Here is a 23615-nt window from a genome sequence, read left to right as displayed (position 1 = left end):
GCTTCAGTCTGGAATCTGCCCTACCTCTTGGCCTGTTGTCACCACTTCCTTTGTGCTGATTACCAGTTCTTGAACTCTGACACATGATGACCTAACTAAGGCAGAAAAAAAACCAAGCCAGGGAAAAACCACAGGTGACAAATTGCTTTTCATGGCCCCAAACACTGCAGTATTTAGGTCTCCATGGAACTGGGGTTGAGAGGACTCCATCAGTGTCTTGATTGACTCTAATTGCCTTTTAAGTGTACTAACAGCTGTTTACTTAGGCACCTGTATTTATTTTGACCTTTTTCTTTCCCAGCAGTTTTTGGAGGAAAAACATTACCCATTGTTAGTCACATGCATAAACAGTAAATGCTAGCAATTTTCAAATATTTAGATATTTAGACCATTTGAACAGAATGTGCAAAAGCCGCATCAATGCAAATACATCCATCCGAAAATTAACTGATTTCCTGATAAGGAAAAGAATGTATTTAGAGTTAACTACATTTGCACCCTAAGGGGATCATACTTAAAGGAAGTTTTGGCCATTGTGAGTAACACCTCAGATTTAGCATGCAAAGATGCTTTGAATTACCCACAATACTGAGCAATTCACAATCACAATGGCACAATGCATTCAAATATAGAAATTACAAGATGTAAACATAATCTTTGGCAGGAAAACTGAATCAACAAACTCTTACAAGCACCAATATCTCCCAGGTTATTTTGTGGAATTTGGAGAGTCTTTTATTAACTGTCCTATATGTCTTGTTTTTCCTAGATTATTTAAAGTTGAAAACAGAACAAAATACACCTATTGACATTCTTTAATGCCATAAATCTATGTTATAATCTTTCTTACTTTTAGCACTGCTTAACTGCCTATGCAATGTTATTCCTCTAGGACTTATTTCTTACAGAACTCAAAGTTGTGGATCTAATTTAAAACAAAAATACAGAACTATCACTTTTTTTCACATAGTTAAATTTTATACTTAATGACTGATATTCTCAAATTATAGTAAATTTCAGACAAATTTAAGCATATTTTACATTAATTTTTGCCTCTCCCCTCCCTTCCCTTCCCCTCCCCTCCCCAGTGTGTTATGGTTTAGAGTTTTAAAAAGCTGCTTTTAAAAAAATAGCTTTTTATTCTCCGTATTCTCTGCATACAGTCTATGGTCAAGAAGGAAGGTGGTAAACCACCATACAGCTTTACCCAGAAATCTAGATACTTGCTATTTGTATCTTTGGGAAACAAGCCAAACTTGAGTTCAGCAGAATATTAATTTGGAGTAAATTCCACTGGTGCTAATTTGAACTATAAAATTACTTATAACTACAATGATTATGACATTGTTTCCTTAAAAGATACCATGAAAAGATTTATAAGTTTGTTCAATGATGTAAGTGTTCCAAAGAGTAACAGCAAAGCTATTGCAAAGTATGCAGAAGCACAGACTTTATCATCAACTTTATTACAAAGTATCATCTCAAAAAATGTTATTTCCACATCAAAGTGTTGAAGTGCAACAAACTTTTTTAGTTTAGCTATCTAAATGAAAAACTCCTCTAATTAATACTGTAAAACAAGAACTCTTGAAATAATAATAAAAAATTAGTACAGCTGCATGGCATGTTTTTCTCTCATAACACTGCAATCCTACTTACTAGCAATATTATTCCCTATATCTAGGCAGTACTTATTAAACTGACGGAATTCATAGCTTCTCTATCACACACTAGATCATAGTAGACATTCCCTCTCTTTTGCCCGGTATTTTTCTTTGAGATAAGAACACTCAGAAAGCAACTTCCAGGCTAAGTTTTTTCTAAAGTCTATTCAGTATTATAACCAGAGAAAACATTTTGTTTTCTGCTATGAGTTGCATAAGAAGTAAGCAAATACTATCAAATAACGCTACAAAGCTGGTATGTTCCAACTAATGTCATAGCTGCATATCTGGAACTACAGAGGAAGATCAACTAACATTGTGAAAATGATGGCTAATATTAAATGGTTAGGCCTTACCAAAGCTAAAAGACTCTGCTCAGCAATTTGCTTGTAAAAGAGTAATTCCTCTGCCACAGTACACATTCAGTGCTTTAATAACGATCATGTGATTTTTAAATTATGGTTATCTAACAAAATTAGGGCTATAATATGCTGTCAACTGTATAAACTTTCTTCATTTCTTCACCCTACCATACCAAGAATGAGATTATGCAATATAAACAGGATGTTTGTATTTCAAGCAAGAACTCTAAATCTTCTGAAAGAATTAAATCCCAAAACAAAACCAGATCCTTCAACACAGCAGTATTCCTAATGCAAGCCTTCCTTTGAGATAGGTTAGCTAAAGCCAGAGAGAAACCTTCAGCTGAACCTTCTTTTATTTGCACTTTCCCCCTGCATATTTCCATTTTTTTTAACCTTCAGGTAGCAAAACACTTTAGACATTCAAAATCACAGTTGACTAGACATGTGACAAGTGGGCATTATCCTGGATATTTTGAAGGTCAGGTTCACAGAAAATAAAAACTGCTGGACAGTTACCATGCTTAGAGAACTTTATAACTTCTTGCAGCCTGAGAGATTCAGTGACAATTGTCAGATCTCTATCTGGAAATTTCTTGGTTTATCACTTTAGCGCACTGAAATCAAAAGTATACTATTTTAACACATTCTAAAGTCAAAATACAATGCTGAATAAAAATGGGGGGAAAAACTACCAGAAAAATACACACAGACTTCATATTCATACTAAGAATAATAATGAAAAGTGTCTAATGATGATTTATATTTAAGCCCGCTAAGAGCAAAACCTTACTCACACTGTCATGCTTACCACAACTAATTCACAGTCAGTCTCACTGGCTAATGTCAAAAGGTACTGCCCAGGTCAGTAGAGAAACAGCCACAATCAGAATAAAACCTAACAGAATGTAATGTTGGCTATGCTCTCCAAATACACAAATTCTCTTAACAAACAATATACAAATCAAAACAAAACCAGACTTACTACCACTTTCTGTATCATATGCAACACTGTTTACATTCCTTACATCAATCAGCCTTTATGCTGCTTTTGTAAAGTTTTCAGACAGCAACTCTTTCTGTTCTGCATCAACAAGTCATAGTTAAACAACTTCTTTAAAAACACAATCTTTCAATATTACAATTCAAAATGCTTATTGGAACTTTTAGTATCATCTCCTTAGAAGCAGTTGACTGGAGATTTTATTTTAAACAGACTTGTTTCAAAGGTGACTTTAAAATCTTCCCACATTTAGACAGCATTACATTGATAATCTCACCAAATTCTGCTAGGTTGTTCTGAATTACATAGAGGTTCTATGTAAAATTGGGTTTTTTATTACACACAAGCAAAAAAGCAGAGAGTATTTACAGGATTTTTTTCAGAATATTCCACACACATTTGTTTAATCATTAAAATAAAAATACAGAGTTACAAAATGGGACAGTATTAGCTCTGCTTTTAATTCAACCTTTCATTTATTACACAAGTATTATAAAGACATGTGGCAACTTCCACACTAAGCAAATATTTTATTACTGTCTTTCTATAACACTAGTATTTAAACAACTGCAAAAAAATTAAATTAACATTTTCTAGGCTGTGTTGAGGACCATATTCTAATATGGCAAAGGCATCTTTAATGCCTTTGAAAACAAAACACACATACTCCCAAACCTACAAATCCATACTGTGGACACACATACAAGTCAGGCAAGATATTACTTTTTTAAATGTCAGCCATAGGTGACGTGCTTGATGTATTTACAAAGCAATGTATTATAGCTCACGATGCCAGATTTTGAGAGCAGAGAGTTGGACACAGAGACTCACTCTCCTCCTTAACCAGGGAGCTGTAGGCAGGTGGACATTAGAGTACCTGGGGGAAGAACTGGCCTGAGAGAACAGCCAGCAACCATGTCAGAGGCTCACGACGCTGCGCACATCCCTGCCCCACGACACAGACCACACCAAGGAGCAGAGACGTCAGAAAGTCCTGGTCCTGCCCCAAACCCGGCCCTGTCCATGGTGCTGCAGAAACGCCCCTGATGGGGAGAGGAATCCACTGCCACCACCCCAGCTGCTCCCTTCCTGTAGCCAGGACTAAGACTGTAACTGGCACTATCACAAATGCCCAGAAGGCATCTACAGCTTCCAAATCCAAGTTCAAACATGCAGATGTTAACACCCAAATGTCCATGAAAAACCAGGTAAAAAAGCAGATCAATGACCCATAAAGCTAACATACTAGTATTTAAACAACTGCAAAAAAATTAAATGCTTCATATGTGAAAAACAAAGATACAAGAGTTGTGCTTGGCACCACAGGACACAGTCTAAGCTCAGTTGACTGTGTGTTTGCAGACTGAACTGCAGTGCCCAGAAACAATACTAAAGGTCTGTTCAACACATCATTCCAAGGGTCTGGGCTAGTCAACAAGTTCCTTCATGCTAGGAAGAAGCAAAGATACAAACAGGTGATTCTTACTATAAGAGGTTAAATACTCCTATCCAGATTTTAAATTATATTGCAATTCAGTGAGTAGATGCAGCACACACTCATCATGAGCTAAGATAAAGTTACAAGAGACCAATCTGTGAACCCTGCCAGACTGAATGAGAACGTCAACTCAAAAACAAAGACATGAGAAGAAGCACTTCCCTTCATAAAAAATTCACAAGATACTGCCAGGATGAGAAGACCTTCCAAAAACCTAAGAATAGAAGAGTCCTGAAAGCACAGAAACACATTAAGCATTCTGGAAAAAACAAACAACCAAAATACAAAGCAAAACCAAAACCAACTAACCAACAAACCACAAACACAAAAACACAAACTCCCCAAATATCCCCAAAACCTACGTGAATAAATCAACAACAACAACCAACCCCCAAAATTTAAGATGTTTTAAAACCAAGCAACCAAAATCAAACAAACCCAACCAATCAAATCACATAAAAAAGAAAAAAAAAACCAAAAAGCAAGCCATGAAAACTTCTGAAGGTATCCACCTTCAGAAATCATAAGAGAATACAATAGCATAGAATCAAAGAATCACAAAGATGTTTCCAAAGAATGGTCATGTCAAACCAAAAGCAGAAGTGCTTGCAAAGGAGGAGAAACCCACATTTCTAGCCTAGAAAGTTTGTAATGAATTTATTACATGGCTTGAATGTATATGATAGCATTACTGTAAATGAAAAAGCTTGGAATCCAGGGATTCTCCTGCTCAGAACATGATGAATCTGATTCAATAAGAACTCCTGAAAGTCAGAAAATCCTAGAGAGAAAATATGTCCTAACTAATTTAGCATTTAGAGGGCAGATGATTATCTTGTAGTGTCTTCATTCCTTACATTGACCAACTCTCTTCAGGAAAATCACAGCAAATGCTTCCACCATGATTTCCAATTTCATTAGTGCATGATATTAAACCCTCCATTTAAGTGTCCAACAGCCATTACATAATGGTAATACAGCCTTTCCGGTCTTCTGTGTTTGTCTGGAATCTCTGATAATCCTGTAATTATTAATTTTTATGTTGATAAATCCAAATGCTCATATACTTGTGGGTTTGACTGCTGGAGAGATTCCCCAACAAACAAGTGAGAAAAGCATACTTTTGTGCCTCCCTGAAACACCTATACACTAATGCATGGGCAATGAACAAAGGGGATTACAGAGGTCTGTGTAATTAATGCAGCTCCATGTCCACAGTGAGATCATGGAGACTTGATGGGATAGCTCACATGACTGGTATGCTGTGGCTAATCACTAAGGGCTCTACAGGAAGAGGAGGCTAGGAAGACTAGGAGCAGCTGTCCCTTATATGAGGGCAGATGAGAAACTAGTCGAGAGTTTACAGATCAAGGTTAGCAGACAGAGCATTAGTGATGCTGTAATGGGTGCCTGATATAGAGAGTAAATCTACAAAGACTCCTTCAGACAACTGGAAAAAGTTGCCAGGCCCTGTTCTCGTAGGGATATTTTCTCAACTGGAAAATGTTTACCAGCCCTGTTCTCACAGGGAAATTGAAGCACCATGGCATCTGCTGGAAGGTCAACAAAGTAGAACACAAACAATAGAGGGAATTTCTGGAAGTGGTAACAACTTCCTGATCATGGAGAAGCAAATTGTTAGACTGATACATACAAACTGTGAAGAACTTGTCATGGAACATTAAATTTGTCTGCAATGATGATGAGATGATGGAGTTCAGAATTCTTGGAGGAAGGGTAAAGTACAAGACAACCTTGGATTTCAGGACAGTAAAACGTAATCTCTGAAGAGATCTACTTGGAAAAATTTTACAAGATACCCTGTAGAGATGGACCCAGTAAAGCTAATTGATATTTAAGCATTATCCCAAACTCAAACATGGTCTATCACCATGTGCAGGACATCAAAGGCAACAGGAAGCTGGCAGAAATTAATAGAGAGCTTAGATATAGAAAGGAAATGTGTAAGAGATGAAGCTGGGATGGCTGATCTGGGGCAGGAAGAGGTATCCTATTGTGTAGATGAAGGATTGGGAAAGCCAAGGTTACTGTTACTAATTTGAATCAGGGGAGTAAAATTCTGTGACAGGAAAGGAAAACTAGAGAAAATGTGGAGCCATTGCTCAGTATAACAGGGCCCCTGATAACAACAAACACAGAAAACTCGAGGTATTCAGCACTTTCTTTGCCTCAAGTATTTACTGCTAAGACCAGTGTTTAAGAACCTGAGGTCCCCAAGAGTGAAGGAATGGCTGAAGCAAGGAAGACTTAGCCTCAGTGGAAAATTAGGTTATGGAGCATTTACACCGGACATATAGAAGTCCATTGGCTCTAACAGGTCATACTTATGAGCTCTGAGGGAGCTGCCTGATGTTTGGATGTGTGTACTCTTAGTCCTGTTACTAAAAAGCGATGACACCTTCCTGTTAAATAGGAGAGAGCAAATATCATGCCTATCTTCAAGAAGGAAGATTGATGACAGATTGATCAGCTTCAACTCAGTCCCTGGGAAAGTGAATATTAGTTGCCTCTGCCACCATTGAGATTTGGACGGAAAGGAATTTCACATGTTAAACAAAGAAAAATTCAAGTCCTGCACAGAGGGAATACCAGTACCTGCTGAGTGTCTCCACCTGACTGGAGAGCAGCTTGGTAGAGACAGATCTTGAGGAACATTAAAAAAAAACAAAACAACAAGCTGACTATAAACCAGTTATGTGCCCTTGCAAGCAAAGAGGGCCCACAGCTTCTTGGACTACATTAAGAGCAGCATTGCCAGCAGGTAGAGGGAAAGCAATTGCCAATCATGACTCAGCATTAGTTAGGCCAGGTGTAGGCTCCCCAGAGAACACAGACATGGGTTTACAGGAGTGGTTCCAGAAAAGGGATACAAAAATGACTAATAGGCTTGATACAGAAGTGTTTAGTCTAGAGAACAGAAGGGTTATGTGAGGATGTTTCTTCCTATGTGTATAAACAAGGAGCCAGACTGCTCTAAGTAGCCCTCTCTCATGATAAGAGGTAAAAATACAAATAAAATGCATTTTATGTGGCAAGTGTGAATTTTCTTTTTACACTGGATTGTTCAGAAAGCTTGTTGAGTAACCACCCATAACATTATTAAAAACCCCCACTAGGCTTAGTGCTAGACAAACTGCTCTGGCTGATCCTGCTTGAACAATACCAAGAGTTCCTTTCCATCTTTGAAGTTTCTCTTAAATGTATACATATGTTTCAACACCACTCCTTTATTCTTTTTATTTTCATAATGCTTTGCCCAGTATTGCTCATCCGTTCTTCCCACCCACTTTCCACCACTATACCCACCCGACTGCTTGCCTTTTTGCACTTAAACTTGTTTTCTTCTGTTCTTCCTCTTCTGTTTGGACTTATTTTCCTCAGTAGGAAGAAATTAGACTTCAGAATACTTCTAAATATCAGCCCGTAAAAAGCAAGTCAAAAGACTCTGTAGTTCCAAGTCTGCATGTTTATTAAAGAAAGGACACTTACAAATACTGAAGATATAGTTTATGTTCTGGAAAACCAAACAAAACCCTTAAGATCCAAGTCAACCCATTTTTCACCTTCAAAATATAATTTTACAGTTATGGCTAGGACACCCAAAACATTTGAATTTTTAACACTTTTTACTTATGCTTTTTTCTGCTTTTGTTAAAGCAATTAATGTTTCAACACATAATTAATTGAAATGTTAAGATTTTAAATGCAATCCAAAGAATCCATTTTCTGCCCCTCTGCTCAAATTCACTGCATTTTATATATCTCTCTTTTGTCCATTTAGATGAGTGGGTGTGTGTTTTGATCTGAGTGGAATAGTAGGCGGAATATTCTTGATGCATTTTAATTAGTGCTTAGTAAAGGAGAGTAAATGCCTTTCCCCAGTCTTCTACTTATTCTTCTTTTTATACAGCCCAAATACTGCTAATCTTCATTACACACTGCTTGTTCATATTCACCCTGCTTTCTACCAAGACCCACAGATCCCTCTCATCAGAGCTCCTTCCCGGTGAGTACTGCTTCAAGTTCAACCTGCTTCAACCTGGGTTGTGCCTTCCCAGGTGGAAGAAATCTCTGTATTTATCCATCTTGACTTTCTTGAGTCTCCCTCCACCCACTCCTCCTCTGCTCGTTTAGGTCTGTCTGTTTGGCAGTACTACCCCTGAATTTCCATCAATTTACTGTGTCTGCAAACTTGGCAGGAGTCCACTGTATTGCCAAAAGATACTGAACAGTACAGGTCCTCAGGACACATCCTTGCAATTCCTTGCCTGTCATCACTTCCCAAGTAGCACTAACCACTATCCTCTGAGGCCAATCATTCAATGTTTTCTTTTTCTAAACCCACCTGGCTGTCCATCCTCCAGTTTACTACAGGAATCACCAGACTGAGACAGGATAATGGGACACTTGACATTGAATTAAATCATAACTTTTGCTATGTCCTTGGTGTTGGGGGTTAGGTTTCTCTCTATTCCATTTAACTTAGGGATTTTTTCCCCTGCTAGTTGCTAGGAAACACAACTGGGTACTTAAGATAAACAAAAGAAGTGGTCAAGCTCAGAGGAGGAGGGCATCTGGTCGAACTTCTCTTAGCTGGGAGAACTGGGATGACAAAAGATAGGGCTGGGGCAACTGCTTTCTCTCTCTCTCTAGGCTTCAGATGAGGACAGTCAGAGCTGCCCTGCTTCTTCTGCTGTGGGGTGAGCCTCTGCTCGTGAGAGCAGCCACTGAACTGAGACCTTACTATCACCCACCTCACTATGAGAGGGACCTGTCACCGTCTGCTCGGGTGCCCGGGATCTTGACCCACCCCTCTCTGCCCTGCTGGGAGCCGGGCTGCCCCTGTCCCACCCCCGCCACTTCTTCAGCACCACTCTGACCTTTCACTGCACTGCAGCTCTGCACCGCCTGCCTGCCAAGATATCCTGCCGATCAAGCTTGCTGTTTCCATAAGTGCTGCTGGGGCACGGGGATCGGCTGCCCAGGGTTTGTGCAGCAAAGCCTCCCCGCCAGCCCTGCCTGGCCGGGCCGAGCCGCCATTACCGCGCGCTGCCCGAGCCGCGCCACAGCGCCCCCTGCAGCCGCGGGGAGTCCCCGCACCCGCCCTGCCCGCCGGGAGCCAGCAGCGCCCCTGCTGGCTGCGAGCGGAACTGCACCGGCGGGGAAGGCGCCCGCGGCCCAGAGAGGGCCGGGAGCGGGTGTGGGCTCTGCTCGCTGTCAGCGCCGAGCTGCTGCTGCTGTTTGCTCATCGTACATACTAGTAAAGAACTGTTATTCCTGTTCTCGTATCTTTGCCCGAGAGCCCCTTAATTTCAAAATTATAATAATTTGGAGTGAAGGGGTTTATATTTTCCATTCCAAGAGAGGCTCCTGCCCTCCCTTAGCAGACATCTGTTTTTCAAACCAAGACACTTGGCTACAGAGAAAATAGTTCCGTCAGAGTAGGCAGATGATTTTGTAAGGCACAATTTGCTCTTATAAAAAAATTTCACCTTGGCTATTCCTAATCATCACAATTTCACCAGCACTTCATGAAAACAGTCCCCTTTCTCCCAAAGACTGAAATAAGGCTGACCAGCCCTCTTTTAAAACAGATGGAGGATTTGCCTTTCTGCAGTTGTCAGGGACAAAAGTCAAAGTGATATTATTAAAAGTAAAATGTTTGTTGACATAAGCTGTGCATTTAACCAGGTTTTGATGCACAGGATTTACTCGCTCCTTTTCCTTGGGATGATTCGCCCTCCAAAGTCTTACCCTTTTCACCAGCAGGACTAAAAGGATCTTAAATAATTTAGCTTACTCTTTGGCTCTCTCTGAAAGGCAGACTTGGTTTGCCAATAAAATCCTTGAATTTTAAAAACCAGTGTTTCACAGTCCAAAAGACTTAACACAAATTACAAGTATCTAGTTTACTTTCCCTCCATTTTAGGAAACCAACCTGAAACAATCAGTTTCCCCATACTGCTACTTAAGATCAGCCAATATGCATGGAACTGACACAAAGGACAAATCAGTTACTTGTTATGCTCTCTTTTTAAGAAAAGGAAGTATGCAGATCAAATATATGTTCCATATCAGAAAATAATTAGGGACAAGCAAATCTTAAAACAGTAATTCTTCAAATCCTTTCTATTCTTGAGAGCCTCCTGAAGATTTGTCCTCTTTGACGTAGAACAATGAAGCATGCAGGTAAAGAGTGTGAAGGAATAGCTATGATCTATGTAGAACATGTCCATCACAGCTAGTGAGTATTTGTAAAATAGAAATTTCTGTCCAAAGGCAAAGGAAAAAGAAATAAGAAAAGGATATCTATAAGTCAGCCAAATACTTCTTAAAATGTACATTTTCATAGAATCATAGAATGGTTGGGTTGAAAGGGACCCTAAAGATCATCTAGTTCCAATCCCTGGCAAGGGACACTTTCCACTAGGCCAGACTCCTTAGAGCTCCACCCAGCCTGGCCTTGAACACTAACAGGGATGTGGTATCCACATCTTTCCCTGGGCAACCTGTTCCTATGCCTCTCCACCCTCACATTACGAAATTTCTTCCCAATATCTACTCTAAAACAAATATTTCAATTTGAAGGCATTGCCCCTTGTTCTGTCACTACATGCTGTTGTAAAAAGTCTCTCTGGCTTTTTTGAAGGCTCTCTTCCGGTACTGGAAGGTTGTAATTAGGTCACACTGAGGCCTTCTCTTCTCCAGGTAGAACAATTCCCCTTCTCCCAGCCTTTCCTAATAGAAGAGGTGTTCCATTCCCCTCAACTATCTTGGCCTCTTCTGGACTTGCTTCAATTGGTCCATGTCCTTTCCATCCCCCACCAGGAACCTGGATGCAGCCCTGCAGGTGGGGTCTCGGCAGAGCAGAGGGGCAGAATTCCCTCCCTGGCCCTGCTGCCCACCCTGCTCTGGATGCAGCCCAGGACATTTGGCTCTCTGGGCTGGGAGTCCCCATGGCTGGGTCACGTCCAGCCTCCCATCTACCAGCACCCCAAGTCCTTTTCAGCAAGGCTGAGGCCCATGAGTTCATCCCTAGCCTGTATCAACACCACGAGTTTAATGCCATAGTTGGTGAATCAAGGTACTGTATCTCGTAAAGGTCTTGCAAAGAGGACAAATCCTACACAATGGTTACAGGATTCACTCTACACATGATCTCTTAATGAGTAATTCTCTGTCAGATAATGTTCTTCTGTTTCACATTTGACAGAAACAATACAGGCTGAATAACATTTCTCTAGAACTCAGGATGTCCCAATATCTCCTGGGATATTTGTCCTGTACACTTGAATCATTCACAAAAGGCACATCACACTACTCGGAAGTCTCATTAATAATATTCTGTCCTTAGGTCCATTGAATCCTTTAATTCTTGACTTTTCCTCAAAACTGAAACCACAACTGAAGAAAGGTTAAAAATCTAATCTGGAATTTAGAAGTAAATAGTTTAATATACAGTAAACTTCATTTCCAAGTTCAAATAGAGAATTACACTCACACACCACTTCAGCTAACATGATTTCTTTTGTCCAACGAGGTAATTAAGTAGTATGCAAAACATTCTGGGTGTCAAGAGTCATTCCTGTTATGAGTTGTGAGATTATTCCCTAAGGCTATGTATCACAAAAAGAGCAATCTCTAGCCATAGACTCTAGTAAAAGCAGTACAAAGAAATGCTTAAAAAGTTCTAGGCATCACCTCTACAGATTCATCATCAAAAATCCCAGCAGGCTTCTTGGCCACTCAGAATGTATCTTGATTTGCAACAGTCTTGTTGATTCAAGAGGTGTTCTCTTAAGAGGAAAGTGAGAGATATAATTTATATCTCTCACCTTTTTACTAGTTTTGTTGCCTAGAAGAAATATGACACTTTTACATCTGTGCAAAAAAAAGGGTAGGTAAAGTCTTCAGCAATTAGAATTCTTATTACTAGGATACCTGCTGATACAGCATGAAAGTTATTTGAGAAAATGGGTCCAAGTACATACTGTTATTATTTCACACAGCATCAAAACAATGTCGTCGCACATCAACCAGCAATAGTCAAAGACAATACAATAAAATAAATTAACAAGGATGTTACTTTGGGTAGAAAATAATGTAAGCATTAGTAAGATATAAACAACATTAATGAAAATTCCAGACCTAAAGAAGAAGCACTGTGAGAACTGTACTATTGGGCATCTACCAAATCATGATGACAACTCTGACATGATGATTATCACAATATATACTGAAAATGATAGGAAGTATGGTACTGTTATTTTCCAAAGTGTCAAAACAAGGTATAACTACCAATAACTTTCTTTTTAACTAGATAGAAATCGACAGAGGCACAGGAATTCTTGAAATTATAAACAAAAAAACCCTGTGCACAGCTTCTTTTACTCACTATTACAGAATACCTCACTATTTGGTAAAGCATTTAATTTCTGTGTCTTTGCAAAGCTGTAAAAACAAATACATGTATGATTTTTTTAAAAATCAGAGGTTAAATATAAATGGAAAATCATGTCCAAAAGAAAGGAGAAGTTCAAAATAAAATCTGTACAGGTATCAGGTAGCATAAAGATAATTTTAAAATATCATATTGTATTCTGAGACTAAAACATGCTAGATAAGAATAAAAGGAGTAGTAGGATGATAAATATGAATGCATACCATGAAAAGAAAGAGGAAGACAAACAGCAGATCTGGCACGTTACAAGAAAAATACAACAAAAATATTTAAAAATTAAGAGAAAGTAATCTGCAAAAAAATTCCCTTTTGGGAGCAAGGATGTTCATACAAAACCCTGCAGAACTAAAGATGAAAAATAGGAACATGAAAATTTAAGACCATTCTATTACATTCCTTTACAGCTGCATAGGTGAAGACATGAAATTCATTAAACATTCACTCACCTAAAGAAGAAAATTACGTTCACTCTGTATAATTTATACCTACATTCTTACACACCTCCAAAGGCTTAAGCAAAAAAAAGAGTCTTGGTATTGACAGAGTCCTTGCTTGTCCTCAGACTTTCAAGTGCTTACTGAGGAAAACTAAGATCTAATTTGGTCTCTATCTTCAATTCTAGGAAGGAGAGAATGCAGAGCATCATTTGATCTACTTTGGTTTGATTTGCTATGGTGAATTTAAACATATCCACTGGCTCCAAGGCTAAATTCTGAACAGTTAGCCTCAAAGACAACATGTCATATTATTCTGGACTACAAACAAGTGTTGTCATTAGGAAATAAAACACTCTCCCCAAAGGGAAAAACAGAGGATATTTAAAACCAGAGATGGAACACCTTGCCAGTTAAAATAAATTAGGAGGAACCACAGATACTCCAAAATAGGAAACTCACATTCAGAGATCCTGAACTGCAAGCATGCACACAGAGTCATGAGAAACCTTAAGCCCTATTCCATGCCCAAAGCACTGTTATTTCCCTAACATTTGCATCTGAGACAAAGAAAATCTTGTTCTATATGTTTTAGACATCCTAAAATTACAAATTTCAGCTGCAATGTGAATACTATAGAAATGAAAATTAATAAATAAGTGGTCAGTTATTCTGTATAATGATGTTTGCCTCCCCTATTCAGTCTCTCATCCTCTATTTGGTAATTTCATATATATTTCACTATTTCATATATATTTTCCAAAAGATGAGCTAATGATGACAGACTGCACAGGAATTTTCCTTTTGGTTATGACTAAGATATGAGTAACAGTAACACCAAACAAATACACATGTCAAAAGGTGCACCTAAAAAAAGTATTCATCATATGTTCTACTAGCTTCAGAGCATGACCAAAACCAGAATATTTTTGTTATTTCCTGTGATTATATCAACAGCTTCAGGAAATCTTTGTCAAAAATAGCAAGATCAATAAATTAAACCTTCAAATATGGCATACAAAATTGTTTTATACAAAGCCTCATTGATGTAACACCACAAAGGAAAAAATTCCAAGCAATTATTATATCTGATGCAACCCTAAGACCCTTAGAGTCTCCCCCCTGCCTCCCTTTACTGCCTGCTAAGGTTGTTCTTAACTAGTACACAAAAAACTAGTTATTAGCATACAATCAAATAATCATTAACAGATAATCATAAGAAATTCAAAATAAATTTCACCTTTATTTGAGACAAATAGTTAATGCTAACATAATGTTAAGAACTCTTAATCACATATTAATATTATAGACTAGAAATATAATAATTTTATTAGATTAAAATAACAACAACTGCATTATAATTCAAAACTAAATTAATATATTTTATATTATTTATATATTCATTAACAATGAAACACTGAGGTTATTTTTTAATTTGCAAATCGACTTGCCTGAAATTCAAAGCAATTACTTTTGCATGCTCCTTACACAAATTTATGTACAGTAGGAGGCTTGCCTTGTTTATTTACTACTAATTCAGAGGAATGAGTTGGGTTGTACAGGTGATACAGAATTATTCTTTGATAAATTTAAGAAATGTCAGGGCTTGGTTAACTTTACTTTCTGCAACAAGTTGATTATACATATACAATCTATCAACATTTATAGGAAACCAGAGTTCTTAATTAGGAAGAATATTCTCTGAAATATGATTCCATCTGAAAAATTGACTTAAATTCATCACTTTAGACTAGGTATTTGTCTACTGTGTTGTTTTCCTCCCAACTCCTTTCAGAAGATATAAGTGTAAGTATCAGGGGGAACACTATTGTACCAGCCACAGTACTGACAGTATTTGAATTTAGCATCTTCTGGTCTGAAGCATAACTATCAGTTTATTTAGATATATAAAAGACTACCCTATAGAGTTCCAAGCAGAATGTTTTACTAGCCACCAGGTGCTTCCTTTTGCCAATACAAAACTGTCATAGGCTGGAAATATGGGGTATTCTATTCCTATCTGTTAGAGGTGGGGCAGTTATCTTCTGTTAATTGGGCAGCTTTCTTTATCTCTTCCACAACCAATCCTCCCTCAGGGAGAAGTCTTCTGTTAATGGGCCATTGAGTGTCACTGCATGACTGATAAAATTGCATCATCCCATTGGGAGATGCTCTGCCCAGGGGGAAGAGCCAAGCATTCCTACCTGGATATGATCTGGGATTTGGAACATCACAGGCAGCTTTTTCCCAGAGGTGGATTTCCAGAGGTGTATAGCTGTCTCCCCCACTGGATTCCCAGAGGAAGACCAGGCCCATCGACACCACCACTGGACCTTCAGAGGAAAACCGCACCCTTCTACAGGATCACTGCTCCAACAGAACCACACCTGTCACTGCAGGAGGGCTGCAGCCATCATTTTATCAGACTGCTACTGACATCCTCACCTGAGTGTCAGGTTCTATTCTTACTCTGTCAGTAGTTTTTTTTTGTTTGTACTATTACATTTTCATTTTTAGTTTTCCTAGTAAAGAACTGTTATTCCTAGTTCCATATCTTTGCCTGAGAGCCTTTTCATTTCAAAATTATAGCAATTCAGAGGGAGGGGGTTTACATTTTCCATTTCAGAGGAGGTTCCTGCCTTCCTTAGCAGACATTTGTCTTGTCAAATCAAGACTAAAACATATTTTGATCATCCTATTTTAAACAGATGGGGAAAACTATGAAAGAATCCATGTAGGCAGTTTTAAATAATGTTATCAACAAACATTTGAACTTGATGTAAACTGTACTCTGGGCAGTTCTATTTTTAGAAGGCCATGAAACCCATCCCTGACTCACCAAATGCCACTAGCACTAAATGCACTACAATGAAAATCTGCATCTCTCCATTGATCCTGTCCTCCATTTCTTAATCTCTTCTCTCTTTCAAGTTAAGAATTCAAAATATTTTCTCTTTTTTTTTCTAGGTTTGTATTTGAAGTCTGGGGTTTTTTTGCTTTGCCTACAAAACAAGTCCATGTGCCTGCTCTACTTAATAAAAGATGACTATAATGCACTGAGAGTGTCTAGGAAACTACTATAATTCTAAAATTAAAACCTATCCCCAAAACAGACTTTCATTTACTTGCATGCTTTACTGAGCCAATGTCTTTGCTATTCCCCAGTACTAGATAAGGTTGCACTTTTACACAAAATATTGAATTAGACCAGATTCACAGCAACTTCTGTGTGTCTCTCCCATGTCTCACACTAAGAGAGATACAGCATCCTCATTTCTTGTAAATAAAACTACAAGGTATGCTAGTAGTCCAATTCATTCTCAGGAAAACATTCCCAGAACAATGGTAACACTCATGAGTAAATGTGGGATGTGCCAACATTAAATCATCCACTGGTCATCTGTTCCATCCCTAAGAAGGCAAAAACACAACTTACTGGCATCAATATCTTAAGGATATCTGCAGAAAACACTACTCCTAAAGCACTGTACAGAAGTTTTAAAATGAAATAGTGAAACAAAGCAAAGATATTCAGGTGATCTCAGTCACAATGAAAACTTAACAGCAGCTCCACACTTTACTTATCAGAGGTTATAATACTAAATAAATATTTTATTCTTTAAAAATTTATTTAACCAGTTTACAGACTTGTTCGAACTGTCAGAGATGATCCATACTCAGTGAGACCTAGGGGTTCCCAATTATCTAAAAAATTACTGCAACATGCTTTGACCAATCTGAATCACACATAATACATAAAAACCTTTATGGTTGCCTCTGGAAATCTCCTGAAAAATAAAAATTCTGACTTACAGTTAAGTCTGCACCTTGTAAAAACCATGCACTGTAATTCTGTAATTCACACAGCTGTGGAATCAAAGTACAACATTAAAATTATTCTAGTGGTGACTAGCAGATAAAAAAAACTAAACCAAATACATTTCATATGATATGTAGAGATTTTTCTGAGTTGGTCAAGCAAATCTTACCCCAGAAGAATTTTAGCATGAACCTCTTTGTTAGTCCTTGAGATTTCTCTCAAAGAGGTAATTTCTGCATCAAACCAAAATCCTCTTTCTTCTGGTGTCTCAACATTGTAGTTAACCATCACCACATCACCCACTTTTAGCTCACTCCACTTCAGAATGGTTCTTGCTCGGGGTCGAAGATTAACTGTGTCCATTTCTATTATGCCATTTTCTGGGTACCTTGAAAAGCAAAACCAACAACACCAATGATTATTACTATGGCAACAGTAAAAAGAAAGTCACAGACAACTTTATTCAGAAGTAAAAGTTTTTAAATGTTCTTTGGGCACACAAAAAACATAAAATACAACTTATGATCCTTTTAAAAATATGGCTTTCCTCTAAATACAAACTAAGAATTTGTTTCATCTCAGATGGGAAAAATAGCTTCCATGAGTTTTTTTAAAAAAATCAGTAAATGTATATGCACTTTTCAATAATTTAGTCTTATTTGACAGCATTCTAACTAAAATCCCAATGCAGGAAGGAAATTTGAGATGCTTTTCATTTTAACTACAGTTAGTAGTTTTCATTACAACTTTTCATGAAAACTACAGTTTTCCTATATTCCTCTGAATAAGGCAACTATTACTTGATACCAGAGCCTGTATTTGCATGTGTGCTGGAAAAATAGCAGAATATAGACAGGATCAAAATACTAATTGCAAAAAAAAAAAAAAGCTAGCCTGTAACAAAAAGTTAAAAGACGCTAAAGTGAAGTTCCTTTTTCATACCATGTGTAGGCAGATAATCTCCCACCACTTAGCTAGTACTACATGAGTTCATGGAACAAATTTAACAGGGAAAATGAAATTAGTCTATTGCAAATAAACAGGTGCTATTAAAATTATCCCTTCTTAACAAACAATGCTGAGGATGATGTATCTGAAATTATATTTTCATCATGAAATTACTGGCACTTTAACAAGAGTGCTCACAATTAAATTAATACACCTTTATCAAACCACATTGTTAAATATTAATGGCAACATCCTACTCTTAGTAATAAAAGTCTGGCTCTACCACTTTACAACATGCTTCCCCCTATAGTAAACAAGAATATTTCAAGGTCTTGGGAAAATTGCACTTAACTAGTAGTAAGCTGTACTAGTAGTAAGTGGTATTAAAACAACTGTCATTAAGAGCATGAGAATGACAGAGTATAGCCTGAAATCAGGATGTCTACTCCTGAACCGTTGACTGAAAGCCCACCAGTGAAACTGGACACATTTTAAACTGGTTCATTTTGCTTGTTTTGTGCCTTCTATTGAAACTAACACACCAGTTTGCTACTACTGATGTGGGGGGCTAGGGGAACAGGGGAGATTTACTGATAGTTTTGTTTAATGAAGCATGAATGGCAAGATTTTAAGAGTGAGTGTACCTTCCAATAAACTAATGGCTAAGTAAAAGAACATATCTCTAACTACTTAAAAAGTTTAATACAAAGCCTGTTTTTACACCAACATTTTTATAACCCTAATTATAAAATTCCTCACAACGGAAGTTACATCATACAAAGACTGTGATCAAGTCATTATCAAAACAATAGTTTCATACAATGTAACTCTCCACATTTCCTAAGCTTTTTTTCCCATATTGTTTCCAAATTCAGCACATACTGAAAAGCTAACATTTGAGGTTTTGCCTTTATGCCATCCAACTTTCGCCAACAGAATTACCACATTGTTCTGCCATATTAATTATTAATATTTTAACTGTTATATCCACAAAAACCATGATTGATTCACCTACACATAATAAGAAAAGAGCAAAAAACAGCTATAGAGATCGTGCCTACTTTATTGAATGCCTAAATAATATCACATTATTGTACAACAGGCTACTGAAATCTTAAGACAGCTATGTTTGACCTACTAATCAGTTCCAAAAGTTTTACAGTAAACCCTTCCTAAAGGTAGAGAAGACAGCAAGTAGAACATAGCAAATACTCAGTTTACTTGAACTCTGAAACCAAAATATTTCCTAAACATCAGGAAACAAGAGGAGATAGATCAATACCAGACACCATTTATGTATACTGTGAAATAATCAAATAAGAAATACAAATGGAATCATAAATATAACAAATAAACATTTTAGAAGTTCCTATGTCACTATTCAAAAAAAATTAAAATATTTGACTTACAAGAGTTGACATTCATAAAAACTTAATCTTGATCTGAAAAATCTATTCTCTTCTGAAAGTAAAATGTCTTCAGCTTCTGTTTTTCCTGAGCAAGCTTTGGACAAGGGTTTTTCCCTAAATTAAGATTCCTATTGTCTTTCTCACCACTACAGAACTCAGAACAGATCCTTCCTATTGTACTGATGTGGAATTTCAAAGACTGTCATAATTAACAATGTCTCCACCTTTGTTCTTGGAAGTAATTAATGAAAAAACCCAAGCAAAAATATTGCCTGTCAGTTATCAAAAGACACACCCCCCCAATCCCCTTTTATAAACAGAAACTGTTTTCCAAAGGAAGAAAAGGAAGGCTGACTCTCCACTGAGAGCATTTTCCCTCTAATCAGCAGGTCAAAACACAAAGTAAAAAACTTTAGAATGAAACAGATGTCTTTTGCCACATTTTACTTTTCTTTTGCAAAGGGTTACAGATATTGAATGTTTTTACTGCTGTGCACAAGGAGAAATGTTTTCATAGTTGCTGATGAATGCTACTAGCTATTTAACCCTTCATATTGGTACATAACTGATACCACAGGCAAAACAGCAAACACAGTACTTGCCACAAGTTTTTGAGTTAGGCTAAAAATTACAGAGTTAAACTCTGTATGTTAAGCTCAGTACCACTATTCATTATTATACTGATAAGTAAAGAGTACTTTCACCGTAAACTTGCTCCCTCAAATGTGTCTAATGCCACAATTTATTTAAATAAGAAAAAAATGACAGTCACATTAGAAAATGCTACTATCTCACATTCATTTTCCCAAAGTTTAACATGCCATTTGTAAAAATCACATTAATTTAAAATCTAATCCCTTAAATATGGAGGAATAATATCTAGCATACATCACAAGATATGGATGTAGATAAACCAAAATATAAAGAGAATAAATATGGTATTGTGACCTCAAGAATTACCTGAAAATTAATTCTTGCCCATTCCAGGAAGTTTTAATAAAGGACTACTGTGAGACATGAATATATGCTGAAAGTGTTTTCTCATTTATTGAGTTACTTTTAAAATCCTAAGATCACACTCAAGAGAAAACAAAAATTTTCACAGCAATGTTTTAATTAGCCTAGCATGAATTTGTACTGTTGAAATGAAGATTATATGGCAAAATTAAACCTTTAAATTTAAAACAGCTGTGGACAGTTTCTTGGTTTTCCATGTTTTTAGGACATTTGGCAACTAATACTGAAAAAAGGAGCTATAGCAGCAAGCATAATCATAAGAATTTATTGAATATCTCCCATAGGATGTCTCTATTTACCTCTAATTTAATTCTTCCCTGTAGCATTTCCAACACTAGCATAGCAAGGACTTCTTGAGATTTCCTATCTTTGTAGACAGTCTCCATAGCAAAGAATTATTCACCAAGCAAAAATTCCAGTATTTCTTAGTTATGGCCAGATGGTTGGCAGTGGTTCCTAAAATGCTACAATGCTAGGACACATAGTAGCTCCATGTCAGAATAAACCCAAGCCTGCTCAGTTTACTGAGACCTTGCAACATACCCTCTAACACTTTTCCCAGCTGTTACTAGAACAACTAGAACTGGAAAAATAAAAACAAAAGTAAAGTCTTCCCCAACCACTCTCCACACCAGTACAGTGAGGAATGATAGTACAGATGCACAATTTTAAAAATTATTTTCCAATACTAATAAAATGGAAGTATCATTTATTTTTTCAGTCATAAAATTCAGAAATGAGTCATCCCAACCCCGGAATGAAGGAATAGAAGGGCAAAAACGAAAAAAGGAACAGAAAGGAATGAACTCATGGAAAAGGTAAATCTGACTAAGAAGGTAGAACTGGTTAAAAACTAGGTTGCTACCACCCCACTCCCTTCTAACCTGAGGAAATAATCAGCCCAGTTTTGCTGTACTGTTTGAGAAAGCAAACACAGTGTTACAAAAAGCACTACACAGTAAGCCACAATTATTAATGGGAAAAAAAAATCACTGGGGTAGTCAAGCTGTGCACTTCCAAAGAAACAGTAGGTCTGATAATTTGTTATTACAAGAAAAACAAGTAATATATTTCAAAAGACAGACTTGAAGGGATACTGAATATCAATAAAGATAAAAATCAGTCACATGGAACATAAACAAGATTTTGATAACTTTACCTAACAACTAATAATTACAGAACTAAGAAGCTTAAACACTGAGAAACTGTATCAATAGCCTGAAGAGAACCATCTTAGTTTCCCAATTACTTAAATTCTGAGTTTCCAAAAATGTAACTTCTAGTCTTACAAAACTGCACTGTATGGACAATATGGATACTCTGAAAGAAGACAGCCTGAAACAAGAGTATCAAAACAGAAGTTCAGAAGTGTAAGAAATACACAGAACATTCAATTTTTAATACAATAATTCTGTATTAGAGTTTTAAGTAAGATGAATATCATGAAAAACAGGTTTACTTCCCTGGATAGCAGACAAGTCATGCGTTTTTTCAAAAACTTTCCTCAGAAATGCAAGGAGAATATTTAAAGCTACTTCAAGATAAATTAACATGTGGTAACATTCAGTCTTATTCTCACTGTTTACACAATTTTTTAAACCAAGAATCAGTTTTAAACAAAAAAAAAAACTTTGTTATTATTTTAGTTGTTCTCTCAAACGCCTGCTAGGACAGCAAAGCTTCCCTCCCTTTGCCCAAATCCTTTCTAAAGAGCCATAAGAAACACCTGGACTGTCTCCTTAAACTTTTTCCTATTCAGTTTGCACAAGGTGCCTACCATGTAAGAAATCAGAGTCTTACAGTAAATGCCTGTTGCCAAAACCCGGACTACAATACAAATACTCAGACATTACAAAACACAGAACAAGCAGTCAGAAACCCATTGCAAATGGGACAAATAACCTTATAAGGAACTAACTTCTGGAAATGAAGAGCAGCGGTGTGTAGCTACTCCCATACAATACTTTCAAGAATGAATGTATCTGGTGGCATGCTTTCTAGTGAGGTTATATAGAAAAAAAGACATCTGACATATCAGCTCTTTGATTACTTTAAGATTGTCTAATAATCTATATGAGGTAAAAATTTTGAATGAGTAAACAAACTAATCACTGATACTAGGAAGTGGAAAACAAAATTACATTGCTAGGAGAGTTGCTCCAAGTAGTCACTCAGGCTACTTATAAATATAATTATATATATTTTGTGACTGACATAAGGTCAGAAAGAACATGTGGTACTCTTAAGAACAGATTGTCTTAACATTCTACTTAGCAGACAATACAGCTTTCATTCCTCTTTCTCTTCTGAAATTCTAAACTCTCCAACATAAACAAAAGCATGTAAGTGCTATAAAAAAAAACCTACAGTCTATAGCTCCCATAACTTTGTCATGTTTCTAGTCATTAACTTCATGTCCTTCCCTTTCCTCACTTCAGTGTCTCAGACTAGAGTCAGGAATCTCATAACATGTATCCTCCTCATTTGCACTCTTTTCTGTGTTAAATGTATATAAAGAAAAAAGTCAGATAACTCAACTAAATATTTACAAGGGTTAATTGAGAAACACATGGCATGCAAAGGAATGTATTTTGACATTTCTTCACAGAAGACAAAACAGAGCAGTTTGCTGCAGAAAGCAGCTACCTCTCAAAGAAGCAGGGAATCTTTCCTATATGAGACCCCACTGGATATAGGATTAATTTCTTTGACTGATGAATGAAAAATCAGTAACATTCACCTAGTAAACCTAGTTTTTAGATATATTAGGAAACAAGAACACTTCATTGTACAGTCACATAACTACAAAATTCAATGCAACTTCACTATCAGATGTACACAGCTGGAAAGCAAAGTATAAGAAAGAAGTAGAGGCTACTTCATCTGAGAACGGCCCATAATGTCTTTTGGTGTCCAAAAGTCAATTTATCAGTAGTGTGATCTAAGTGAATTCTCAGATTAAATCCCAGCCTACTACC

General features: G+C 37.0%; 1 protein-coding gene across 2 annotated transcripts in view; it reads right to left on the bottom strand.

Moving 5' to 3' along the window:
* The window catches only part of UHRF2 (ubiquitin like with PHD and ring finger domains 2), an 84065-nt gene that overhangs the window by 34566 nt on the left and 25884 nt on the right, over positions 1-23615 (bottom strand). For both annotated transcript variants that reach the window (XM_064735974.1, XM_064735975.1), the window contains exon 4: positions 17433-17651. In XM_064735974.1, the coding sequence (XP_064592044.1) occupies positions 17433-17651 (219 nt within the window). The remainder of the gene's footprint in view (positions 1-17432; positions 17652-23615) is intronic.

Source organism: Zonotrichia leucophrys, chromosome Z (genome assembly GCF_028769735.1).
Source record: "Zonotrichia leucophrys gambelii isolate GWCS_2022_RI chromosome Z, RI_Zleu_2.0, whole genome shotgun sequence".
NCBI classification, from domain to species: Eukaryota; Metazoa; Chordata; class Aves; order Passeriformes; family Passerellidae; genus Zonotrichia; species Zonotrichia leucophrys.
Note: the sequence above shows the minus strand (reverse complement) of the source record. Positions and strands in the feature narration are given on the sequence as shown.